The sequence below is a fragment of the Eulemur rufifrons genome, chromosome 6, assembly GCF_041146395.1.
Source record: "Eulemur rufifrons isolate Redbay chromosome 6, OSU_ERuf_1, whole genome shotgun sequence".
NCBI lineage: Eukaryota > Metazoa > Chordata > Mammalia > Primates > Lemuridae > Eulemur > Eulemur rufifrons.
In genome coordinates this window covers 66595247-66620565 of record NC_090988.1, presented here as the reverse complement: position 1 = coordinate 66620565, position 25319 = coordinate 66595247, and the positions used below count along the sequence as shown (strand labels likewise).

The 25319-nt window shown below is 47.6% G+C and overlaps 1 protein-coding gene across 3 annotated transcripts in view; it reads left to right on the top strand.

Moving 5' to 3' along the window:
• PLEKHA7 (pleckstrin homology domain containing A7) overlaps positions 1-25319 on the top strand; it is a 209685-nt gene that overhangs the window by 154504 nt on the left and 29862 nt on the right. For all 3 annotated transcript variants that reach the window (XM_069471183.1, XM_069471182.1, XM_069471184.1), the window contains exons 10-13: positions 8926-9396; positions 16345-16873; positions 17443-17529; positions 20348-20401. In XM_069471183.1, the coding sequence (XP_069327284.1) occupies positions 8926-9396; positions 16345-16873; positions 17443-17529; positions 20348-20401 (1141 nt within the window). The remainder of the gene's footprint in view (positions 1-8925; positions 9397-16344; positions 16874-17442; positions 17530-20347; positions 20402-25319) is intronic.

The window sequence follows — 25319 nt, the reverse complement described above, 5'->3', positions numbered from 1 at the left end:
GGTCTTGAACTCCTGAGCTCAAACGATCCTCCCGCCTTGGCCTCTCAGAGCGCTTAGGATTACAGGCATGAACCACTGTGCCTGGCTTGCCATTGCCTATTCTTTATGCCCCAACTATACTGAACTTCATTTTTTTTTTTTTCTTTTGAGACAGAGTCCTGCCCTGTCACCTGGGCTAGAGTGCAGTGGTGTCATCATAGCTCACTGCAACCTCAAACGCTTGGGTTCAAACAATCCTCCTGCCTCAGCCTCCCAAGTAGCTGGGACTATAAGTGCATTCCACCACAGCTGGCTAATATTTTCTATTTTTAGTAGAGACAGGGTCTTGCTCTTGCTCTTGCTCTTGCTCAGGCTAGTCTCGAACTCCTGAGCTCAAGCAATCCTCCTGCTTCAGCCTCCCAGAGTGCTAGGATTGAGGGCGTGAGCCACTGCACCCAGCCTATGTTGTAACTTTTTTTTAGCAACTTGAATTGGTACATGTGTTCATGCATTCATCCATTTACCCTTTTATTCTAGAAATATTTATTGAGTGCATATTGTGGATCAAACACTGTTAAAGACATTGAGAATACAGCAGCATTCAAAGAGAGAGGCAGCATCCTGTACTGCTTACATTCTGGAGGGGTGGAAGGAGAAGATAGACTATAAACAGGCAAACAGTAGGTCACTATGACAGTTTGTATCGTGATCTATGCATGAAGGCAGTAAGACAGGGTAATGGGATAAGGTGGGACTAGGGCATGGGGAATAACTACTTTTGTTGGTGGTCAGGGAAGGCCTCTATAAAGGATGATGTGCAGATGAGGCCTCATTTATACAAGAAAGTCAGATCTGCAAAATTTTGAGGAATAGTGTTCTAGGCAAAGGCAATGGTATGTGCAAATGCCCTGAGGCAAGAATGAGCTTACAGTGTGGCTGAATCAAAGTGAGCAAGGGGAGAGAATAGACTTGTGATGAGATCTGAAAGGTAGATAGAGGCCCCTCGCTTAGGCACCGGGATCCTTCCCAGCTTTGCTCATCTGCTTCCCCTGGCCTCTCACCCTTACCAACTCCAACACATCCTTCAGGTCTTAGGCTAGGTGTAGGTCATAGGTCATTTCCTCTTTCCCTGACTATTCAGTATGTTAGATGCCCCTGCTTGTAGTACTCTGTCGTTCCTTAATCATAGATCATTCATGCCGATTTATATTGGCCTACTTTCTCACTGTCACCCCTAGCAGACTTGAAGCTCCTTGAAAGATGAGACCTATATAGTTCTCATTATCAGTGTTTGGCACATAGTAAGTGTTCAGTTAATGGATGGGTGCATGGGGGTTTGGGCTGTAACCCTAAAAGACACAATCCACATATGCAGTCACCCAAAGAGCTGAGATCTCGAGAAATTATACCTTTCATGAATGCAGATGTACAAAAAAGCCATCTCTTCATTTATTGAGAAAGTTTTGGCATTTTTATGTGCATACACAATGCTTACACACAAAGTCAGCTTTGTGATAATGTACTTTCATGGAGTCAAATTTGCACAAAATGCATAAAAGGAATTAGAACTCTCTGAGTCTTTACACAATTTATATTTCCAGTATTGGAAATGATATGAAGAAGAAATACATAGCATAGCAAATTGGCGCTATGTGTGAAGGAGCAAAAGTCGTATACGGTTGAATAATTTGGCAGCGGAGATTTCTTGTGTTTTTCGCTTGTGTTTTCACTTCTGTGATTTTTGCAACACTCAACTGCACTCACTGTTTGCAAAGTGGCTGTGGTCTACAAATTTTGTAAGTATATGCTGTCCATTTGAAAGTCTGGTTATTGCTTGGCCATTGTAATTAAGGGATTTTCTTCTTTTGTGGCACCAGCAATAATTAGCTTTTAAACTTTTATCTTTCACCATTAAGTAGCATCATACATTTAACTTACCACAGCCTTTTTGTGAGGGAACAATTTCACAGATTGCTTCCATTGTGTTGTAAAGAACACAATAAGAAGGAATGATACTTGGCTTCTCCAGTACCAAATATGGCTTTTAGGATTTCAACATTTTGGATTTTAATCTTTCAGGATTGTGATTATTTTATTTTATTATTTTTTTTGAGACAAAGTCTCACTCTGTTGCCTGGGCTAGAGTGAGTGCTGTGGCGTCAGCCTAGCTCACAGCAACCCCAAACTCCTGAGCTTAAGTGATCCTACTGCCTCAGCCTCCCGAGTAGTTGAGACCACAGGCATGCGCCACCATGCCCGGCTAATTTTTTCTCTATATATTTTTAGTTGGCCAGATAATTTCTTTCTATTTTTAGTAGAGATGGGGTCTCGCTCTTGCTCAGGCTGGTCTCAAACTCCTGACCTCGAGCGATCCTCCCGCCTTGGCCTCCCAGAATGCTAGGATTATAGGCGTGAGCCACCGCGCCTGGCCAGCATTATGATTTTAGAGATTTACTTAAGTGATTTTTATCTTTCAGGATTTCGACATTCAGGATTATGGTGCTCAAGGTTCTGTCTTTTGAGATTACAGTTAGCACTGAGTGCATGGATGTTTGGCTGGGCTGGGGGGTGAATGAATGAATGAACAAAACAGCTGTGAAACTTCTACCTGTAAGGTGTTCAGATAAAGACGTGTAGCAGCTAGGAGTGATCTGAACACTGTGCTGGGACTCGTGTAGGGAATCAGCCTGCTCAAAAATGGCCCGTACGTTTTGGGCTATCCGCACTCTCTTTGGAGAACTAAATCTTGGGACTTCCATACTCTGATCACCTTGAGTAAAGTGGAACTGGACAACCCCTGAGACAAGACAAGGTTCTTGGACCCTCGGCAGAAGAAGTAATTTGTAGACCCATTTTCAGCCGGCACAGGGCTTTGGTGTCGTATCAGATGGGATTTGAGTCCTGTTTAACGTCACTAGTTGCATGATCCTGGGCAAGTTGGTTAATCTTTCTGAGCTTCACTTTTGGTACCTGTAATGGAAAAATAATAACATCTGTAGTCCTGTGGGTTTGTGTGATGAGAAGAAGAGGCAATAAAGTGCTTAGCTCAGGGTTTTGCATTTAATAAGTGCTCAGCCAGTGATGGCTGCTGCCGCCAGCATCCCTAGCCTTCAGAGACAATTTATTGTAAGTAACCTGGTACTCACATGTGAGTGCCCTCAGCCTCTGTGGGCTTGAAGTCCTGACCTTGCAGGATTGTTGTAGGGGTTAGAGATGGTCTATGTCAAATTCCTGGCACACAGTAGGGCCCAACATATGGTAATACTAACTAAGCACTGGCCATAAGAACATGGATGACGCTGACTGTGACTGCCATAGGGAGATGGAAGGTGAGTGAGCGTGGCATGTGCTGGAGCTTCAGACTGGGTCAGGTTGGAGCTGTAACAGGTAGCACGACTTAACCCAGGTAGAAGGAAGAGAAAAAGGATTCTCCAGGCAGGAATGAACAAAGCAGGGAGGCCCAGCAGACCTGGAATAGCTTTCCTCTCTTCTTGGTTTAGTTTGTCAAGCCTTACAACTTTACAAGGGACTTTGCCAGTAGCCACTCTTCTGAGGCAAGAGGCAGCCTCAGCTTGGCAGTCTGGCTGTTTCATTTATAGCAGCCTCACTCTTCTCTATGGGGAGGGAAGCCTGGAGAGTTGTGGAGTATGTCCTCAGAGCTGTGAGGCCCTCTATTGTTAATTAAGGTAGAGCAGAGCAGAGCATGAAAGGGGTAGCAGGCTATCCTCCCACATCCCAGGGGGACCGTCCTAGTTAACTCTGAGGAAAAGAAGAAACCTGTCTCCATTTCTTTCCGGCTATCTCCTTCCTCAAATGCTAGGAACTAATTCAAGTGAGCAAGCCTGCCTTAGGGCTCTCTAGATACTTTGGGCCCCTTTCTCTATCATCTTTTGTACAAGTCTATATTGATTGTGCCCAGGATGGGTTCTTGCTTTTGAGCCCACCGTACTCCCAAGATTGGGGATCAGTGCTCAGGACTTAGGGCCTGTTAACACAGGTGAGCTTGTTTCTTGTGGTAGGACTTGTGCCACCTGGCTTGGCTCAGATCAAACTCCCCAAGAATATCAGTGGCCTGGCCCTTGTCCTCGGGCTGCTGGTTTGGCCATTTACCTAAGGTGAGTGGGGAGGGGTCCTTCCAATGGGATTATGACAGAAGGGCTGTGTAGGCCAACAGGACAAAGGCTCAACTAAGTCCCTACGAGCTGTCATTCCTCTTCCCACTTCAGTCTTTGAATGAGATTTAATATTTAATGTGTGTGAGGGTGTATGTGTGTTTAGCATTAAGACAGAGGGAACTATAGTTCCTTATTGCCTAGTGAGATAAAGGGTTTGGAAGCAGCATAAAATAATCAGCGTTCAGTTGCTTGGTAAGATCTGTTAACATCTAAGTTCTTGTGAAGAAAAGAAATAAGAGAGAATTATTGCCTATCTTAGATATGTACACTTCCCACTTGCGGGGGAAAGTAAGAATTTGCTCTAAGCAGGCACTTAGCATTCTGTGATGTGCCAGAAACAGAGGGGCCCAACCCCAGCCAGTGATAAGCTTAGCCCTTTATATCAGTAAGGGATTGTTTGGTCGCCAGTAATAGAACCACCCAACCCAGGGTGACATAATCAAATTGGGTTTTAGTTTTCTCACATAACAGGAGTCCAGAGAGGTAGGTAATCCAGGTTGGTATAGTAGCTCCATGATGCAATCGGGGAGCTGGGCTCTTTGTCACTTTGTACCCAGCATTTAGCTTATGACTTTCATCCTTATTTTTGTCACCTTGTAATCCAGCAGATAGTCTAAATTCTAGACCGGAAGAAAAGAAGGATTAGCTAAGCCTGATTCTTTTAAAGACTTCCTGGAAGACCCCACCTAGCAATTTCTGCTTATATCTTATTGGCCAGAGCTACGTGACTTGATCACCCTCAGCTATAAGGCAGGTTGGGAAATGTAAGGTTTTTTGCTGGGTACATTGCTGCTTTGAAAAAATTGGGGCAAAGAAGGAGAGAATAGATATTGGGTAGTCAAGACATTTGTATTTGGGGGCATCTGTGTGCCAGATACTGTGCTATGCTCTTTCTCTGCGTTGTCTTCTTTAACCCTCACAACTCAAGAAGGCAGGGGCTGTTGTCCCATTTTATAGATGAGGATCCTGAAACCAGAGAGGTCACTTGCTCAAGGTCACCCAGCTTATATGTGGTGGAGCCAGTTCTTGAATCCAGGTCCAACTGGCTCTAAACCCTATGCCCTCTGGGTTTGTCGTTTTCAAAAAGTAACACATATGGCCAAAATGGTCACTGAGTGTCGGGAATTCTCCGTGTTTTTGAGCAGTCGCTGATTTCAGGTGTTCACAATGGTAGCAGATAGCAATGACCTGCGTAGCAGCCCACCTGGGAAAGACTTGCATGGACGTAGCTAAACATCTATGTTCTGCATGGCCAGGTCCTCTGAGTGACACAGTCATGACAGCCAAGGGGTGCTTATTCTTTGCCATCATTGTACCAAATCGGGCATTCCAGATTTCTTTGTGACAAGTGTCCTGATTTGAAAAGTCATGTGTTAAATTGTTGGAAATGCAAGGAGACAGGGAGGAAACCAGAAAACCTTTTTGACCTTAAATCCCATAATTTAGTAAGTTAAATGTTTAAATCAGGTAAGACTGGGAGTAGGGTGCATTTCTTTCACCTTTCTTAACTGCACACAAATGTGTGTCTTAAGTAAGTCCCAGGAGCCATGGGTCTTAGGAGCTATTCATAACCCTAAAGTCTTAGGGGTTAGAAAACTGCCTGGTGGCAAGGAGACTATTATTTTTTTTTTTTTTAGCTGCCCTCTAAAAGTTTGCTTTGCAGTCAATGCTGGTATTAATCTGAAGAAAAGGATTTACCATCCCCCTAACAAATTTATCTCCAGGAAGTACTGGCATATATGGGAGTGTGTATACTCATGTACACACACAGTAAGGACTAACATGTATAGTTATAAAATTAGCTCCAAGGTTGGAGTAGACTAGCAGACTCCATGGATTTCGGGGTCAGTTGTTTATGAGAACAGTAGTAAATGTGGTTACCATAATTAAGTGGGGCTTTAGGGTCGTCTGGCTTTGAAGGCAAAGGCTATTTTCTGTACTGCTTTCTTTACCCCCAAGTGCCTGTCCCAGTGGGGGCTATATAGGTATTCAGTAAATATGTGGTGACTGATGAGTAAAGAAAGAAATATGCACATTACAGTTGGTTAGGCTGAGACATAGCACCCACAATGCTTGGGTCTGGAGAATCCGTCATTTTCCTTCAATTCTAATGTCATACGCATAGGCGGCATATTTGTTTCGCTGTCTGGCTTTTATGACCAGGTGCTGTTTATCTTTGGGGTATGGATAACAAGAAGATACACTTACTTGGGTTTCACAGTTGGAGTAACCACTGGAAATAGCAGAGCAAATGAAACCAAAGCAGGTATGCTAGGCTATAAAGCTTCAATGACTTGGCTAAGGTGTGACCCAGAGGGCAACCAGAGCTTTAATCATCTCTGCAGCAGCCTTAGTACATCCTCTGTGGGTGGTTTCCTGAATTTGAGAAATAGTAAAGAAGATAAAGGCTAACTTAGGCAACTTGAAGACTGTCGGTTTGGGTTACACTGATCTGATTATGGAGGATTAAAGGACGAAAGGAAAGACAAAGTTAAAACCTATATCACGTGTACATTGTGGAACAGAGCTGTCCCTTTATAAGCTTACAGTAAAAATTACTTTTTCTTCAAGTTAGGCCCCTGAGTATTTCCCTACTACTGAAGCTTACAGATTACATTGAATGTTAGCGATGGAAGGGCCCTCAGAGATCACTATTTCAATACGTCATTATAAAATGATGTACTAGGTAGGACCCCTTCCAGTATGGGTAACAGAAACCAAACTCACACTAACTTAAATAAAAAAGGGAATTTATTGGTTCATAACCAAAATGTCCAAAGCTGTATCTAGTTTAGGTAAGGCTAGATCTAGGAGCTCTTCAGGATTGTGTTTCTCTCTATCTGCTTTCCTTGGTGTGGACTTTATTCTCAAACAGCATCTTCCCATGTAGTTGCAGCAGCTCAAGACCAGCTCCAACCCAAGTCCCAGGGCTAACTCTGATTGACCTGCATTGGTCAGCCCCTGAACCAAGTACTGAGACTTTGCAGCCACAGCTGGACATGAGTAATAGAGTCAGAGCACCCAAACCACATGCACTGAGAGTGGGGGAGGGTGATCCCCAAATGAAAATTGAAATGCTGTCATCAGAAGGGCAATGGATACAGGGTGAGCGGTGGGGAGGAAAGATATCCTCAGTGATAGTAAAAGAAGGTCCAAAGAACCATTAATTTTTTTCCCACAAAGCTTGGGGTTTCCATGGAAAGGGCATCGGTACATTAGTACACAGGCAGTGAGAAGTGTGATTGCTTTTCTCAGTTCTCCATGCCAAAGTTAAGGCTGACAGGCCTACACACAGTGAGAAACAAACCCTGGTCTGGGGCTTGTATTTTCACTTTATGTCAACATTCTAACTAGCTCCCAGACTGGGTTGGTTCTGCCCTGAATCTGTGCTGATTATTGGTAGTTGAGGTTCTGAAGTTGTTGCAAAGACACTTGGAGTCTGGCCACTGAGCTGTAAATGCAGCAGCTTTTCTGTTACTATTCTCATGTTGACATGGAGACCCCTCTGGCTTGGCCACTTGAAGAGTGATGGCTTTTAAGGGTGTGACCTTTTCACTAAGAAGTATAGAGACTGGCTGCCCCATCTCAGGGTCCCTGGTAATTTTTCTGGTCCATCTGGGCTGGGCTGGAGTATGTTCCCTGCCTTTCCAATATAAATTCTGCAAAGCTTGTGGAGCCACTGTTGTGTGCCTGGTGCTACGTAATGGGGATGCAGACAACCAGGACCCTGCCCCAGGGAGGCAGGGAGAAAGGCAGCTGCAATAGGAGGTGGCCCTGAGAGAGGAGCCTTCTACTGTATCCCGGAGCTCTTCTTGTAGCCTCAGTGTACACCCTGACCTACCCCCTGCCCCCCATTCTCCTTTTCAGTTTCCAGGTTCACATGTGTGGGGGCCAGGCACACACATGGAAAGACAGCAGAGAGCAGAAGCTATAAAGCACATGGGCTCCACACTGTTCCTGCTGTACGAGCTTGGGCAAATTATCAGTCCTCACTGTGCCTCAGCTTCCTTACCTCTAAAATCTGACTAATGCTACTTTACAGAATTGTTGTTAGGTCAGTGTTACTGTGGCTTCCTGTGTGAGCTGTTCCCTGGTAAGTTGTCATATGAAAGGGTTGCCGTGCCTATTCTCTATTCACTGTTGCTCAAGAGTGTTAATTATGCTGTCAGGTGTACTCTGGGCTGTGACAGACACCAATGGGAGAGATGCTGGGCTCGGAAGCTTCCTGTCCAAGCCCCAGTTACACAGATGGACAAATAGCAGAAAGGGAAGGCAGGATCAGTAGCATAGGGTAGGATGGGAGCACAGAAATGGTCTTCATGAGAATGTCTCATGTGTAATTCGTTCATTCTTTCATTCAGAAGTATTTATAAAGCACCTGTTCCATACCAGTCATTGCGTGTAAGTTCTAGGTATAGGATGACTGGCCAGATGGCCCTCTAGCCAGAAGGAACTCATAGTCTAGTTGGGAGCTAGACTGAGTGATGGTCACCCAGTTATGATCCAATGTGATTAGTGTGCCAGTGGGGTCAGCATAAAGTCCCATTCTAGACTGGAAGTGTGTGTGAGGGGTGGCTTCCTGGAAGAGGTGATATTTAAGCCAGACCTCAAAGGAGGAGAAGTTAGGCAGGCAGAGTGAGGGCATGAGCACGAAAGGTGTTCTGGGCAGAGGGAATAGCCCATACACAGGCATGGAGGTGATTGCGTGAAAACCGTGTTCAGTGTGATGTCTTGTCTGTGGAGCAAACTGAATGTGCTGCTGTCGTTGCAGGGACATGGAGAAGGTGGAGCGGCAGGCGGTTCCCCAGGCCAACCACACAGAGTCCTGTCATGAGTGTGGCCATGTGGGACCTGGACACTCAAGGGATTGTCCTCATCATGGCCATGACGACTTCTTCGGTTTCGAGAGGCAGGAGCAGGAGGGGGAACGGTACCGTTCCCAAAGGGACCCGCTGGAGGGCAAGCGGGACAGGAGCAAGGCCAGATCTCCATACTCGCCGGCCGAGGAGGATGTCTTGTTTGTGGATTTACCTGGTGGCCCAAGAGGCCAGCAGGCGCAGCCCCAGCGGGCAGAGAAGAACGGTGTGCTGCCTGCCTCCTACGGCCCAGGGGAGCAGAACGGGACTGTTGGATACCAGCGGACCTTTCCTCCCAGGATCAACGCTGAAAAGCACAGCCAGAGGAAGAGCAACCTGGCCCAGGTGGAGCACTGGGCAAAGGCCCAGAAGGGGGACAGCAGGAGGTCAGTAACAGACTCAGGATTGTTGCTAATAACGAGCATGATAATGTAGTGACAATAGCTGTCATTTACCCAACACTTGCTGCATAAATGCCAGCCTTAAACGCTATACCTCCATTATCTACGTACATCCCCATAACTAAGCCAGCAAGGAGGGGGTGATATTCTTAATTTATAGACAGAGAAACGGGCTGGGAGAAGTGAAGGAAGCTGCCCAGGGCACATAGATAAGTGGCAAAGCCGGTCTGTGAGCCTCCAAAGCCCTCACGCGATTACACACTTTTCTGTTTCTCAGGAAGAATGCCTTGAGATGTTCTTGTGCTGCTGCTTCTCTGCATCTAAAAAATATTTGTAGAAACTAATCCAGATTCATTTTTAATTCCAGGCACATAGAGAAGTGCTTAGACACTATTGACATTAGGCTTTATCACACCCATTCCTTCAAGAAGTGGTTTTTAATTATTCAGAAGGCATGCCTCTCTTGCTGTTTGCAAAGCACTATCTTTTTTATTATAATTTTAGATTAATTGGGCCATGTTTATGAATGTGAAGAATTCAGGGTCACCAGCTTCTCTGTTGTCCCCAGAAGCCACTGTGTTTTGTCTTCGTTATGAAGACATGGCAGATTCCCCTCACTATCCTCAGGCTTCTAAAATAAACCACTGACAAGAGAGGAGATAGCAAAGCTAATGTGCGTTCAGAGAGCTCCCAGGGGCTGGAGTGGTCACAGTCGATGTGCCAGCGCTCAGACCAAGTCTGCCACGGGCATGATGACATGTTCTAAAATGCCACACTTCATTCTCCCTGTTGTGAGGCCCAGACTTTCTAGCTGTGGGCTCTGGAGGTGTTCGTGCTCCTAGAAGAATAGCCTAGGCCTACTTTCAGGTATGTGGGTGTGTTGTGCATTTATGGGTTGCTGTAAACCCCTTTAATCTGGTCCAGCTGGGCAGTTGTGAGGGTGGACAGTGGATAAATCATAATGGAAACCCCCTAAGTGACTGATAGACACTGTTTTGGAATAGAGCAGGAGAATGAAAGGCCTATTGTGTTGTAGCTAAGATACCTTCCAATTCCCAACTGGGAATTGACTAAGTGTCATTCCTGTTTGTTCACATTTTATGTCTCATTGAAAACGGAAAGCTACTGCTCAGGGACCCAGGGAAGGGAAGCTGCTCTCCTTGGTGCTGGGCTAGGTCGGCCCCCTGGTAGGTGTTTGTAAGATGATCTCACTGCTGATTGAGATTAGAAAGTTGGCAGGGGTAGTCTCATGCCGGTCCTCATACTCCAAGGTGAGGAATTTGAATTTGAACTTGAGAAAACAATAGGGGGAACCGCTGAAAGGTTTTAAGCAGGTAAGTGGTGTGATCTAACTAATATTTCATGAAGAAGATGGGAGACTAGGGAGGAGGCTGTTGCAATAGTCCAGGAGGATGACAATGGAAATAGAAAGAAATAAACAGATTTGAGGTACATTTTGGAGGTTGAAATAGCAAAGCTTGCCAACGAATTAGATATGCAGGATGCAGAAAAGAAAGGAACAAGGATGATCTCTAGAATGTTGACTTGAGCACCTGGGTGGTTGCTGAATGGGGAAGGCTAAGGAAGAGTTTGGAGGGAAAAAGGATTTCCGTTTTAGACACATAAGTGGGGAGGGCCACAGTGGAGCGGGAGTTAGCATTCAGGTTTGGCTTGCTTAGTAGGTAGGTGCCATGCACTAACACCAGCATAGGAGAGAGAAGTGAGCATGATAAGGAATGTGTTCCTGTGGAGTGCCCAGGTGGAGATGGCCAGGAGATTATAGGGAATGCGGGTGTAGGCTGTAGAGAGATTTGAGATTCATTGCCCTCGAGGTGGTAACTGATGCCCTAGCAGTAGTTGAGATTATCCAGGGTGGAAGCCTAGAGCCTAGAGCCATGGTTCTTCATCCCAGCTGCACAACTTGATCATTTGAAGCCCAGTCCCAGAGATTTGGATTTAATTGGTCTGGGGTAAGGTCAAAGCATCAGTATGTTTTCAAATCTGCCTAGGTGATTCTGGTGTAACGACCACAGTCAAGAAACTTGTTTGGCTACACATTGGAATCACCTGGAGAGGTTTAACATCCACTCAGCCCTTAGTGCCCTGCCCAGAAATCAGATTCTGTTGGTCTGGTTGGAAGGCTGAACATCAAAGTTTTTAAAAAATACATCCTCCCTTCCCCTGCTCCCCTGCTGATTCTAATATGCAGCCAGGGTTGAGAATCCCTGGCTCAGAGTGAACAGCAGCAGAGGGCCAAAGTCTTAACACTGCGGATCCCCAGCCCAAGGATTAGGCCAAAATAAAGTCTCCATAAAGGAAATGAGAGGGGAGATGGAGGAGGAAAACGAGTGTTGTGTGGGAGAGAGTTAGAGTTGGAAGGAGTCCAGTCAGCAGGGCAAGGTGCTGCAAATAAAGGACTTCTGTCTGGGTGTGGCACCTGCAAGAAGGCTGGTACCCTTGATGGAAAGTCTAGAACCTCAGGGTTTCTGTTGGTCTTTTGCTCATTCGCAGAGGCCTTTGTTCCACTGACCTGCTTGACGGGCTTAGATGAGCAAACCTGAATTGCTGTCCTGAGTAGAGCTAGAATTTTGAAGTTAGGAGGGGAAGAAATCCGTAAGATGGTGTGGCCACTAAGAGACCTTTGTGGCTGGGGTGCAGAGAGGACTTTCAAAATCTCGGTGACTGATATGCAGTTATAAGTTGTTGGCTACGAAATGTCTCTATGTAACTATTTCTGGCAGCCCATATCCTATGTGATTTCGCTCCACATAATGACCTGAATTTTGCAGGGGGCAGGGGGTGTGCATCAGGGAACTGAAGGATGAGTAGTCAACAAGGAAAGCAGAGGTGGCTGGGAGGGCTCTGGACTTCCCTAGGATGTGAGCCATTCCTCTCTAAGGGGCGGGAAGACATCAGGTCTGTGGAGGAGAACATTGGCTTTTGGAGGTCACTGCACACATCGGGAAAAGAATTCAGTCTAGTGATGGAAGCAGATCTCAATGGGCTAAAAAGTGAATAAAAGTGAAGAACTGAAGGCAAAATGTAGAGAAGAAAGAAAGTGCTGTCAGTCCTTAAGTGAACAAAGTATCTACTCAGTCTCTGATCATTCCTTGTATCTTGAAAGTTCTGCGTCTTATGTTCCCAGATTTTTTTTTCTTAAAGATACATTTGCAGTGTCTTACAGTAAGTAATAAATAGATCTGGCTGCTTAATAAATGAACCTCCTCCATTTTCCATTTGAAAATACAGAAGATGGATATCTCTGCTTTGCCTATAATTAAGACTGTGCTAGTCTCTTTAGACAGAGTGCATTAAGGCTTTGGAGGGAGGGTTATTTGGACGGCGATATGATCCTGTGTTCTCGGCTTTAGACTGCACAGGGAATTATTTTTAACTGTTCTTTCAGTACTTGGAGATACATGTTATACTATATTTCACATCATTAAATTCCTTTAGAATATGGTTTGTGGGAGACAGACTGACGTACTCTTTGAATCTTAGCTATTTTAAAAGCTTGTTTTGAAATTCTAGCCTTCCATCCCCCCCAACTTGGTGTTTAAAGTAATGCATACTTGTAAAATAAAAAGGTCGGGGTGGGAGTTGAGAGTAGGGTCAGGGGATTCAAACACTACAATAAAGAACAGAGTAGAAAGTGGAAGTCCTGGGTGGTGATTGATATGGAAGTTAGGGTGAGGAATATCTGCTGCATAGGTAATTGGTTATAAAAATGATACTGCATTTTGACATGACTTTTTGTAGTGGCTGTATCAGAATATCCTGTTTAGTGTTCATTTAATGCTGGGGAGACCCTGTGGCCACAGAGCAGAGTGTGAGAAGACCTTGAACCCCAGTTTTGAGTAAGGCTAGGGTGGGGCCTAGCAAGTGGATCTGCTATCAGAGGCAAAGCTTGCTCTGGAAGCTCGCTCCTATTCCCATGGGGTCTCTGTGCTCCTCCCTCCACCTACTAGTTACTATGGTTTGGCCTCTGGAGCCAGGGCTGACCATTGTACTGGTATCTTGGGGTCGGACCCAAATGGCAGACAGTGTGTAAGTAGAGGGCACAGGTTAGAGGGTGAGTTCAGGGCTTTGGGACACTGCTCTGTGGGAGGACTCTGGCCTTCCAGACCCCGTGGGCAGGCACCAGGAGTGGGTGGCAGGCCAGACAGAGGGGCATGAGGGTGGGAGACAGCTTGGACATACTCTGCATGGTTTGCATTTTGCTTCAGGCAGAATGAACAATGGTTGGTAAAGTCCCACCCGCCCGAACTCCCAGGGGAAGCCCCGAGTCTGGTTTCTGCCACTGCCACCACCTCTGTTTGAGGATTCAGGCACTGCCCCTGTCTCGAAGACACATTCATGCCTAACTTTGGGAAATTGATAGCAAATCCTGCCACCTAGTGGCAAGCAGACACTCCCGACAGACTCCACAAGTCTGGGTTGAAGAGATCTTAAGAATACTTCTGCCATTGCAACGATAACCATTAAAAGGGAAGAGCTACCATATTTGAATGATAACTATTTCTAATCCTCACAACAATTTATTAAGTGGTTCTCATCCTCATTTTATAGGAAGGAAAGTGCGACTGTGAGGACAGAGGAGACACTTGCCTGAGGTCCTATAGCTAAGGATGATTAAATGAGTTGAGTTTTCAAACAATTAGAACAGCACTTCTCAAACTTCAGGGAGCATGAGGGTCACCTGGAGGACTTGTTAAAACAGTGGGGGCTGGCAGCCCACTGGCAGCTCATAAACCCACTCCTTCCCTCCAGAGTTTCTGATTTGGTAGATCTGCACTGGGACTGATAAGCCAGCATTTTAAAAATGTATTTTATTTGTAATTGACAGATAATGATTATCTGTATTTATGGGGTAAATGTGATGTTTTGATATATGCATATATTGTGGAATGATTATATCAAGGGAATTACATATTCCTCACCTCAACTCCTTATCATTTTTTTTGTGGTGAGAACATTTAAAATCTCTTTTAGCAATTTTGAAATATACAGTGCATTGTCATTAACTGTAGTCACCATGCTATGCAGTAGATAGCCAGAACTTATTCCTCCTAACTGAAACTTTGAACCCTTTAACCCCTTCCCTGTCCGCCACGGTCCCAGCCTCTGGTAACCACCCTTCTACTCTCTACTTCTGTGAGTTCGACCTTCTTAGATCCCACATATAAGTGAGATCATGCAGTATTTGTCTTTCTGTGCCCGGCTTATTTCACTAACCTGCATTTTTAACAAGCTCCCAGGTGGTGCTAATGCCTGAAGTAGCTTTGGTGTAGAACAATGTCTGGCATAATGTAGGCACTAAATATACGTTTGTTAGATAAATTGATAAATAAAGGTAGAATCGAGATTTGAACTCAGGACTGTCTCTAAAACTTCTCTTTTTATAATATCATGCTACTGCTCAGGTAACATGAGTTTTAAGGCATAGTAAAACTCCATGCTTTGTCCTTGCTGAATTTTTCTTCCTTCTCATACAATCAGATGGCTACCTAGTGGTAGTTTTTGAAATCATATCCAGCTTTTGTGTGCTGGTGTGTTTATTGAAGGGCTGGTTATGCATCAGGACTTTCTTAGACTGTGGACAATAGCACAGAGTGTGAGATACAATGTCTGTCCTCTAGGAATTTTCAGCTTGATCAGGTAAAAGATGTCTTGCAAGTATGAAAGGTCATGTCAATACAGGACCTTGGAAAAGTTACAGTCCGATAACCAGGTCAAACAGAGCAGGAATACTGAGAGCTGTGCATTGCCGAAGGCCCACATAGGAGAGGCGTGGGCCAGTGTCTTGGAGAATGGGTATGATTTGGGTAAGCAGGGCAACGGGAGCCCATATAGGTAGAGGGAGGGAAGAACAAGGTCATGAGAATAAGGAGGGAGGGAAGGGAGCACACGGTGAAGGACCTGCTGTGTATCAGACATGGAGGTTGCATTTCCTAACCTGTCTCATTTACTCTCAGAACAGCCTTATGAGGCAGGTAATACTGTCCTCACATTACAGGAAAGGAAACGGAAGGCAGAGCAGTCAGGTAGGCTGCCTGGGGTCACAAAGCCAATGAATGGTAAAGCTTGGATTCAAACCCATGTCAGACTACCTACCTTTGCTTTTCCCACTGTGAGAAGTTGCTCAGGCGTGGAGCAAACTGGGCCAGGGATAGGTTGAGGCCCCCCTCTCAGGCACTGGCAAGTGTAGGGGCGCACCTTAGATAGAGCACCTCCTTCAATTCTGGGCCCCAGGCATCTGGCCTGGCCCTGGTAGGAGGAGCAGTGAGAAAACAGTAGGACTCCAGGGTGGGTTGAGGTCAGGTGCTAGAAAGCTGTGAGTACCAGGCTGAGGAGCTTAGATTTTATTTCACAATTGGCAGGGAGCCATGGAAGTTTTGGGGGCCAAGGAGTGATTAGATCAGAGGAGTTGACTGTGGACAGGGTGGAAACTAGTTAGAGGGTCTCAAAGTCATCTGGGGAGAAGAGTATCTGGATAGAGGAGTCCAAAAAAGGGAAGGAACTGATGCTAGCCACTTCCTTTAAGAACCTCCAGAACTTGGTGCTAGGATATCAGGCAGAGGAAGAATCTTGGTAACCCAGAGAATCGTGAGGCCTTTCCTAGAAGTATGCACATCCATTGAAAGCACTGACTGCTGGCAAGCGGGAGAGAAAGAGCTGGCAGGTTTAATCACATTGCACTTGAAGTGATGGGCTTCGGGCAGCCAAGTCGTCCTGGCAGAGGAGTTGCACTTTTGGAGTCTTCTGGAAAGAGGGGGAGTGACTGAAGTCATGGATGCTGGCTTTGACAGTTCTTTGGGGATTCTCACAGGACTCCCCCATATGCCTGACTTTCTGGAGTTACTTAGCTGTGTCCCCAAAGCGTGGCAGGCCCCTTACTTGGTTGCCTGACCTGTTCTTCCCCTTTCTCCTCAGCCTCCCCGCAGACCAGACACTTCCTCTTCCTCGCCAGGGTCCTGGCCAGCCCCTGTCCTTCTCAGAAAACTACCAGACTCTTCCCAAGAGCACCCGACACCCCTCAGGGGGCTCCTCGCCCCCTCCCCGCAACCTGCCGAGTGACTATAAGTATGCACAGGACCGAGCCAGCCACCTGAAGATGTCCAGTGAGGAGCGCCGGGCACACAGGGATGGCACCGTGTGGCAGCTATACGAGTGGCAGCAGCGCCAGCAGTTCCGGCATGGCAGCCCCACGGCACCCATCTGCATTGGCTCCCCGGAGTTCACCGACCAAGGCCGGAGCAGGAGCATGCTAGAGGTGCCCCGCTCCATCTCTGTGCCTCCATCTCCCTCGGACATCCCTCCCCCGGGGCCCCCGAGGGTTTTCCCACCCCGGCAGCCACACATGCCAGCAGAGCGGGTCACTGTGAAGCCACCAGACCAGAGGAGGAGCGTGGACATCTCACTGGGGGGTTCTCCCAGGAAGGCTCGGGGCCACGCCATCAAGGTGAGGCTCAGGGGGCTCTGCCAGGCTGCTGGGGTCCAGCATTAGGGCACTAAGAGCCTCACCTGGTTTGAACACAAATTTGAGCAATTTGGGATAATAGTGAAAGCTAACAATTTTGCAGTACTTTTAGATGCCAGGCATTGTTCTAAAGGCCTTACTTTAATTCTTACCACAACCCTATTCGGCAGGTGCTATGCTTAGGCCCATTTCACAGATGAGAACTCTGAGCCATTGAGAGACAAAATAACTTGCACAGGGTCCCACAACTAGAAGTCTGCTTCCTTGCAGCTTAGAAGGCAGGAAAAGATGTCTGTGTTCAATCAGTTCAGTTATTTATTACAATCCAACTTAAGTTTTAACTCTCCAAGAAGCTTTCACAGTTTAGCATTGTTATACCCCAATGAGGATGGTGTGAATGGTGTCTCAGCATTCACAGATGAGACATCTGAGGCTCAGGGAGGGGAAATAGTGGGTGGTAGGCTGCCCTGGGCGTGAGTGGCAGGGCTTGTGGCCCCAGCCTGGCCGCCTAGTCCTGCCATCATTGTGACTGCTTGTCTCCCCGCCTGCAGAACGCCTCTCACGTAGACCGCCGCTCCATGCCCTCCATGGGTTACATGACCCACACAGTCAGCGCTCCCAGTTTACATGGAAAATCGGTAAGCAGCGCCTCATCCCCCTCCAGGTGAATGATATGGTACAGCCTACAAAGCCCTATCTCCTCTGGTGTTTTCCTTCCTCTGAGCCAGGCAGATGCAATCTGCAGGGCAGCTGTCAACCCCCATTTTGTTTCTGTATGTATGTTTTTATGTATTTTAATTTAAAGAGGTTTATTCTGAGCTGAATGTGGGTGACTGGCCCAGAGCACACGGCCTCAAGAGGTCCTGAGAAAATATGCCCCAACCCCTATTTTAGAGATGAAGAAACTGAAGCTCAGAGAAGTCGAATGACTTGCTCAGGGTCACCCCGCTGGCACTGGGTCCTCCCACATCGGGTGAAGAGCTTGGGGGGAAGCGTAGGGCAATGTTGGACTTCTTTTGAGTAGAATTTTGCTGGACACATTTTCCAGCCACCCACCCTTTCTCCCGGTAGCTCCGCGCGTTTCTTCCCTGGTCTTTGCTTTGAGTAGTTAACTCTATCTTCAGAGCTCGAGTCTGGATGAGGTTGCACTGTTGGTTGTTGCTTTCCTGAAAAAAACAACTTCCTGTAGTCCCTTTGCTGCCAGTGCCTTTATTTGTCCTAGTGACAGAATTAATGCAATAATTGCTTAACAGTGTCACGTCAGTGCTGTCCCGGCACTGGGGTGAAGAATGTAATTATAGCGGTGTGCCCCTGCGGTGGCTAACGTCCTCGTGCTGTGTCTACACACCTGCAGCTGGAGGAGCTCTCGTTGCTTCTCTCCCGGTTACGGCAGCACCAGGCCAAGTTGGCCAGTGTGCGAAATTTCGCCGTGGGCCAGTTACTGCAGCACCAGCTGGCCTTTCCCACCTGCCAGGTCAGCACTGGTGGGCCCTCTCAGGGCTGGGGACAGGGGAGTGACATGCTGGCTCGTGTTCTCTCGTGCCCGTGCTCTAGTCTGTCTTTGCTGTCTGGCTCTCTCGCTCACTCCCTGCCTGTTGCTTCTGGATGCTACTGCCCGACACTGTGCGGCGGTGGTGGAGCCCGCCCCTCTGGCGCTGGGGAGGAGGGCTGCATGTGGTGGGAGGGCTGTCGCTTCTCTGGCTGTAAGTAGTTACTGACAGGCCGGTGTGTGGTCATGTCCAAAGGGCTGTTAGCCTTGTTGCCGCCATGGGCACTCCTTGGGATGCTGTAAGGCAACGTGTGGGTCAGCCCAGAGGGAGACTGCGGGGTGCCACCTCTTATCTGGACAGCACTCTGCTGGCTCACAAAGCATCCTCACATCTCGCAACCTGCCAAACCTCACAGTAAGCTGAGAGAGGTTAGTTAGGATAGGAGTTATGACCACACGCAAGGCAAGTGGATCCAGAAGGGGAAGTGACTTGCTCGGGATCCGTCAGCTAGAAGCATGCAGACTGGAGCCAACTCCAGGTCCTGTCTGGCACCGTGTTCTAAGCTGTTTCCAGGACATTGGGCTTTGCAGGCAAGCTCCTCAAGGACTGGCCAGGGAGTTGCTCTCCCGGGCATATTGAGGAGCTTAAAGAAACTGATTCTTCCCGAGGCTGTCCTCTGGCAGGAATAGGCTCAGCCCTATGAGGCTGGTCCCTCCAGGCTGCACAGAGATAGGCAGGGGACAGATGAGGAGGGTGACAGGACTATCACTTTCCTTCCCTATTCTGTTGTAGTGCGTTATGAGGGACTCAGGAAATGTATTCAGAAAAATGAATGGAAGTGGAAAAACTGTTAAGTTGTGAGTTTGGGTGATTTTTAATAACATCGCTCTATCCTTACTCCTATGGAATGTGTGTAGGGACTGGGCTGATTGGGAAAGTATGGATGGCGAAGAGGACAGTTTAGGGCCAGAAATAAGACCTTGTAAACCACTAATGTTCCTGACAATGGTCCTTCAGGCCCTCCCATGCATAAAAGCACTGCCTGAATGTCTCGTGTGGTTTATTTGTGTGGTCATCCTACCTCAGAGCTGTCAACAAGGACCACTTTCCCCAGCCCTGGCTTGCTAGTCTGGGAGACCCTCTTAGTCTGCTGAGAAATTGGCACCTGGGCCATTTTCCTTAAGCTTTCACAACCCCACTGCCTCACAGTTGGCTTCTGTGATCTGCTACATGGAAAAGCATGAGTTCTCGAAGCCAAAGAGTCTCTTCCTTATCTTCACTGCTTCTGGTATTTGTACTCAAGAACTTGACAAACTGTCAGAGATGCCATAAGCCAAAAGGTCTGACCCTGGAAGCTCTTCAACTAGCTCCCAACATGGCTATGTTGGCTCCACGCTGAGCAAGAAGAGCCAAAACTTCCAGGAAACTTCCAGAGGCTGCTGGTGCTTATTGTTCTGGAACCCAGGGTCACATTGCAACCAGGACGTTGCACTGGGTCACCAAGGTCCTTTCCCTTCCTCTTCTAGGCATCCATGCACACCAATCAGGGTCATCTTACTTCATGCATGTGAAGTGACCTGATCCAAAGGTTCGATAAGAGGTAGAGCATTGGTCCTAATGGGCCCTAGCTCAGGTGACCTCCCAGTTGTGTCCCAGGAGTGCAGCACCGCCTCAGCTGCACTGCTGCCCCAGCCCTCGGTGGGATCCCCCCTGCCAAACTCTCCCCTCAGCCTGTGGGGGCCAAGCTGGCTTTCCCCGTAGTGACCTGCAAGACCTGCCATGCTGAGAGAGGTCTCTGAGCTGCACCAAGACATTTGTGCTTCCTCTGTGGCCCTGGATGTGCTGGTCTGCTGTGGTCTTTTGTCCCCAGAGCTGCACAATGTAAATGATTCACACATGAAACACTGAGTTTTAGAAACTTTTGGTATTCATAACTGGTTTTCTTCTTTTCTATGTTCCCGTGAAGGCCGATGATACCTACCTCCAGCTAAAGAAAGACCTGGAGTACTTGGATCTAAAGGTGAGTGACATCAGGAGTCCCGCCTTCCTTGGACACTCACTTTACTGAGAGTGTCACCTCAGTGGAGCCAAGCCTGAGGCCACACAGGTCTTGTCAAATCTGGATCCCAAGTGAAGACATCTGTTTCTGTCAGAAGAATTTTATTTCTTATAGCTTCAAACTGTGACTCTCCTCGGTTTCTTGTGAATTCTGTGAGATCTCTGGCTTATAGAATGAGGGCATGAGACCTGAATCTCTTCTTTCCCTTGGTCAGAACCAAAAGCTCCCTCCAAAAATAAATGATCATTTCTTCAAAGCCTCCAGTGGGACGGTGGGGGGCGGGGAGCTGTGTGTTGGATTCACAGGTGCCATGGATGTCAGTTTTAAGCCACAAGTGGTGTGGAGTGGTATGGTGGGCCCTCTGGTTTTGTTGCTGGGGGAGCACATTCCACATGGAATCACGTGGCTTTGAGGCTCACCAGTGGTCTCCCATTTCCATCTAGGAGGTGAACGCTGGGCCCCTCTCCATAGGTGATAAAGCTTCATGCTCTAAATCAGCCTTCATAGCAAAGAGAGAACCCGCAAAAGCTCCTGCAGAAGCGAGAGGCATTGTGCCTGAAAGAGAGTGCTATTGTTCCCTTCCCACAGCTCTCTGAAAGCTCCCACTGTGAAAAGCACTTCTTATGCCTGAGCCATGCAGTAGACTGGAGGAATGTGACCTTTACTCAGCTGTGGGTCTGAAAGAGTGGGTGAGGGGCCCTGTGGGCCAGCCAGGTGACTGCCACAGGGGCATGCCTCCCCACGGTCCCCAGTGTACATGGCCTGAGATCTTTTAAACACAGGGATCTCCATGCAGCCTCGTAGAAACAGGGCTATGACTATCAGGCCCTGAGGCAGCACGTGGAGAGGGGTCTCCCCGTGCTGAGTTGAGATTGGGACCATTGATTATAAACCAACCAGTGCACTTCTGTATCTATTGAGCACTTGCTCTGTACCCAGCTCCGCAAAAGACATGGGGAAATGCAAGAGAAAAATTGGCTCTCTGGTCTTGAGAAATTTCCAAATAGTCTGGGTTAGGAAAAGAAATATCCCGAAATAACAGACTTATGTATAATGACGGTACAAAGATCTGTTTGGCCCAGTTCTCAGAGCTGAGATGGTGAGAATTACTGTGGGCTGCAGTGCTGGGAAGGCTTCTGGGAGGAGGTGGCGTGCATGTGGTGCCTTGAAGAGCCAGAGAGTTGGGTTGGTCAAGATTAAAGGGGAGGGCACATCTGGATCCAAGGGGAGCCAGGACATGGTGGTGTGGTGAGGGCAGTGCGGGGTGGGAAGGTAGCAGCAGAGGGTGCAGGCTCCTGACTCTGTCCTAGGCTTTAGGAGGGAATGTACAGTGAGCAAAAAGTCAGACCTGGCTTTAGGACAGGAGAAGAACAAGGAGCATTCTCTCAAGACCAGGATGTTTTCTGGCTTACATGACAGATCATGCAGAGCTTAGGGAAATATTCTAAGTATGGATACTCAGAATTCCTTAGGATTCAAAGTGCTCAACCATGGCGTGTGGGCTAAATGTGGCATCCCAGCCAGTCCTCCTGCAGCCTGTTGGGACAAGCAGAGTCCTTCCCACCATGCCCATGGAGAGAGGTCCACCAGCCCCCAGCTTCCACCTGCTCCGGGCAGTACCACGTGCCCCATTCCTTGGCCTCCCTGACAGCCAGTCACCAGCTGCTTGGGCAGTTCTTCTCACCTCTACCCCGAGACCTCACAGTCAGCCCAGACGTACCTGTAGAGTACCCACATTGTGCCTGGGGCTATGAGAGGGGCTTGTCTCACCAACAGCACAGGTGTACCTTGAAACACAGGTGTATCAGAGTGTTTGGTGCACAGTGTCAGAGAGAACTTAATAATGTACCTGAGCAAGAGTAGTGGAAAACATCTGTCTTCCCATTCCTGTTTGTACGTGACAGTGGAAACTCAGTGTTGGGCCAACAGTGAAGCTCCACCTCAGATTTGTTTTAATTTAGGATCATAGAATTTGAGCTACAAGGGATTAGAGAGAGAGAAACTGAGTCACAGGATAGCAGAGCAATACTAGGAGTCCCTATGTGTCCCGACTCCAACAGAAGCTTAATAACAATAGGGTATATAATGTGTACCAGTCATTGCGTTTTAATTCTATTGAATTACTTAACTCCTGCAGTAGCCCTGTAAGGGAGTTGGCGGTATCATCTTTTAACTGCGTCTCAGAGAGGTAAATGACTTTCCCAAGGCCACACAAGCAGTTATGGGGGTTGCTGTCAGGCTCTTCATCACTTTGCCACACGGCCTCTCTTAAAACGCTGCTTCTACTGCTGTGGACCCAAAGGCATGGAGCCAGGCTTGGGTCATTATGCCAAGATATGTGTTTGATGGGATACAGAGAGACAAGTTGCATCCTTGGGGTGTTTTACTAGCTAGGAGCTGTACACGGTCAGAACATTATCTAGTGATTTGGACTTTCTGGAGGTTGACATTATTTGTCATGGAAAATAGCTGTGTTGTTACCAAAATTTCCCTGTTCTTGTAGCTGCTACTCCAGTTACTAAGCTCCTCTTAGAGAATAGATCCCCCAAATGAACCCCCTGCACCAGCAGCCTAGGAGACGGCTGGCTCACCTGCTGCAAGTGTGAGAAACATGCTGGGGTTTGTGCTCGGCGTGTGTTATCAGTCTGACATGACTGCCAGAAAGGCTGGCTCCACCCCCCCCCCACCATCAGTCCCCCTCAGAGGGGCAGGGGACCCAGATCAGGAAGGAGGGGGTCTGTGCTGCTCTGCTTAGACCCTGCTGGGGTATAGGGTTCCAAGATGGATGTCACACTTTAGGAAGCACATGAGGGAAGGGCTGGAATCAGGGAGAGGTGTTGAGGGCCTGCAGAACCATGGCTGGGTGTGACAGGTGGGGTACCTTTGTTTTCAGGTTCTGATACCCAAATCAACCTATAAAGCGAGAGGGAATATACTAATTCACATAGCCAGGGGCTACATTCAAGGACTCAGGCCACACGTCCCTGTTCTACTTTCCTTGGTGTGCCAGCCTCCCCCTTCCTTGGGGAACAAGGGCCACCTTGACACAGGCAGGGAAGGTGGCTGCCTGCAAACCCAGGTTCACCTCCTCACCGCCCAGCATCCCATGGAGCAAGGGACGAGTTTCCTAATGGGAAGGCATGCTGGGCAGAGAAAAGAAACAGCAGCAGCTGGCACAGCTACAGTGCAGACCGATGGAGTTAGGGACAATTCAGGAAAAGCGTAGAGGCAGTATGTGAAGTTCTGGTGTGTCACCGTGTGTTTTCTGTGGCCCTAAAGGGGAATTAAGTAGATGGCAGCTACAAGTAGATAAGTTTGAGTTTAACAGAGGAAAGACTTTTCTAAAAGGACCCCCTTGGGTGGGGTGAATTTCCTGTCACTGGGGTACAATAGAGGCTAGATGAGACTGAGTGGGATGGTGGTGGGATTAGGGAAACACAAAATGTCCCTGAGATGAGGGCCTCTGTGAACACAATCACAATTGAATGGGCCCCGTAGACCACCCTGGGCATAAAATAGAGGCAAGCACAGCCCCCCGGACCAGCTACTTGTGAGAGGTTCCCTCCCGGGTCCTGGGGGAGGGCGGTGAGTTGAGATAAGGCTCTCTGGAGGAGGAGTCTCCCTGCCTGGCATCTGACCTGCTGACTGCTCCCTGCCCCCACCGTGCTGACTCAGGGTCCTCCGTGTCCCTGTCCCAGAGGCCACCAACTTAAGGATCCAGAGCCCATCTCCTCCTCTGATCAGCTGATGCTCAACTTCCAGAATCAGTTGGTGGTGTTTGTTTCCTTACATATTGTGGAGCTTTTTCTTCCTGAAATAAGCATTCCTGCGTTGGTGCCAAGTGATCAAACAAGGGCACACTCCCCTCTCTTAGGAGATACTTACGTTAATGTGTTTTTTTAGAAATCTTTACTTCCCTGGTGTTTTACTCAGTGGTGCCAGGGTGAAAAGGACTCCACATCAATTAAGCATCTGTTCCTGCCTGGTAGTATTTGAGCACTTGATGTTCATGTATCTTATTTAATCCTATTAACAGCCGTGGCCAGTAGGAATTATTATCCCTATCTCTTATCCAGGAATCCAAGTATTAGAGAAGTTAAGTAACTTCTGCAAAGTTACACAGCTGGAATTTGAACCCAGCAACTGACTTCACACCTGTCTTCCTTCTTCCATATACTACGTGCTTTTTCCACCCTAAAGTTATATTTGTTGAATTGTATTTCTGGCATTGAAATTCTGCTCTTTAGAGCCCTATACCTTAGCTGGGTGAGAAGTGTGGGATGTAGGGGTTCGCTGTTGTTGACAGCTTGAACAGCCGGGAAGGTGAGGTGCAGGAGGGTGCCTGCTGCCACTCAGGTGGGTACCCTTTGTAGGTAGAGAAGGTTGCAGTCAACCCCAAAGAGGTCTTTATCTCTGGTGAGGGATGTGCCATCAGTGGCTCCAGGTCTATTAGACTCTGGCCTCATCCTGACTGTTTGAGCCCAAGATCAGGGCTTCTCTGCTCAGGGTCTGTTTCCAAAGTCAGCTTCTGGGGCAGTTTCTTAAGTTGTGATTGGGGATGCCACCTACTGGATCACCTGGGAACTTGATAAAAAAAAATGCAGATATGCCAGCCTGAGCAAAAGTGAAACCCTGTCTCTACAAAAAAAAAATAGAAAAATAAACCGGGCATGGTGGCGCATGCCTATAGTCCCAGCTACTAGGGAGGCTGAGGCAGGAGGATCACTTGAGCCCAGGAGTTTTAGGTTGTGAGCTATGACGATGGCACTGAAGTCTAACCAGGGCATCAGAGTGAGACCCTGTCTCATAAATGAATTAATGAATGAATGAATAAAAAAAAAAAAAAAGAAAGAAAGAAAACCACCAGATCTGGAGAGTT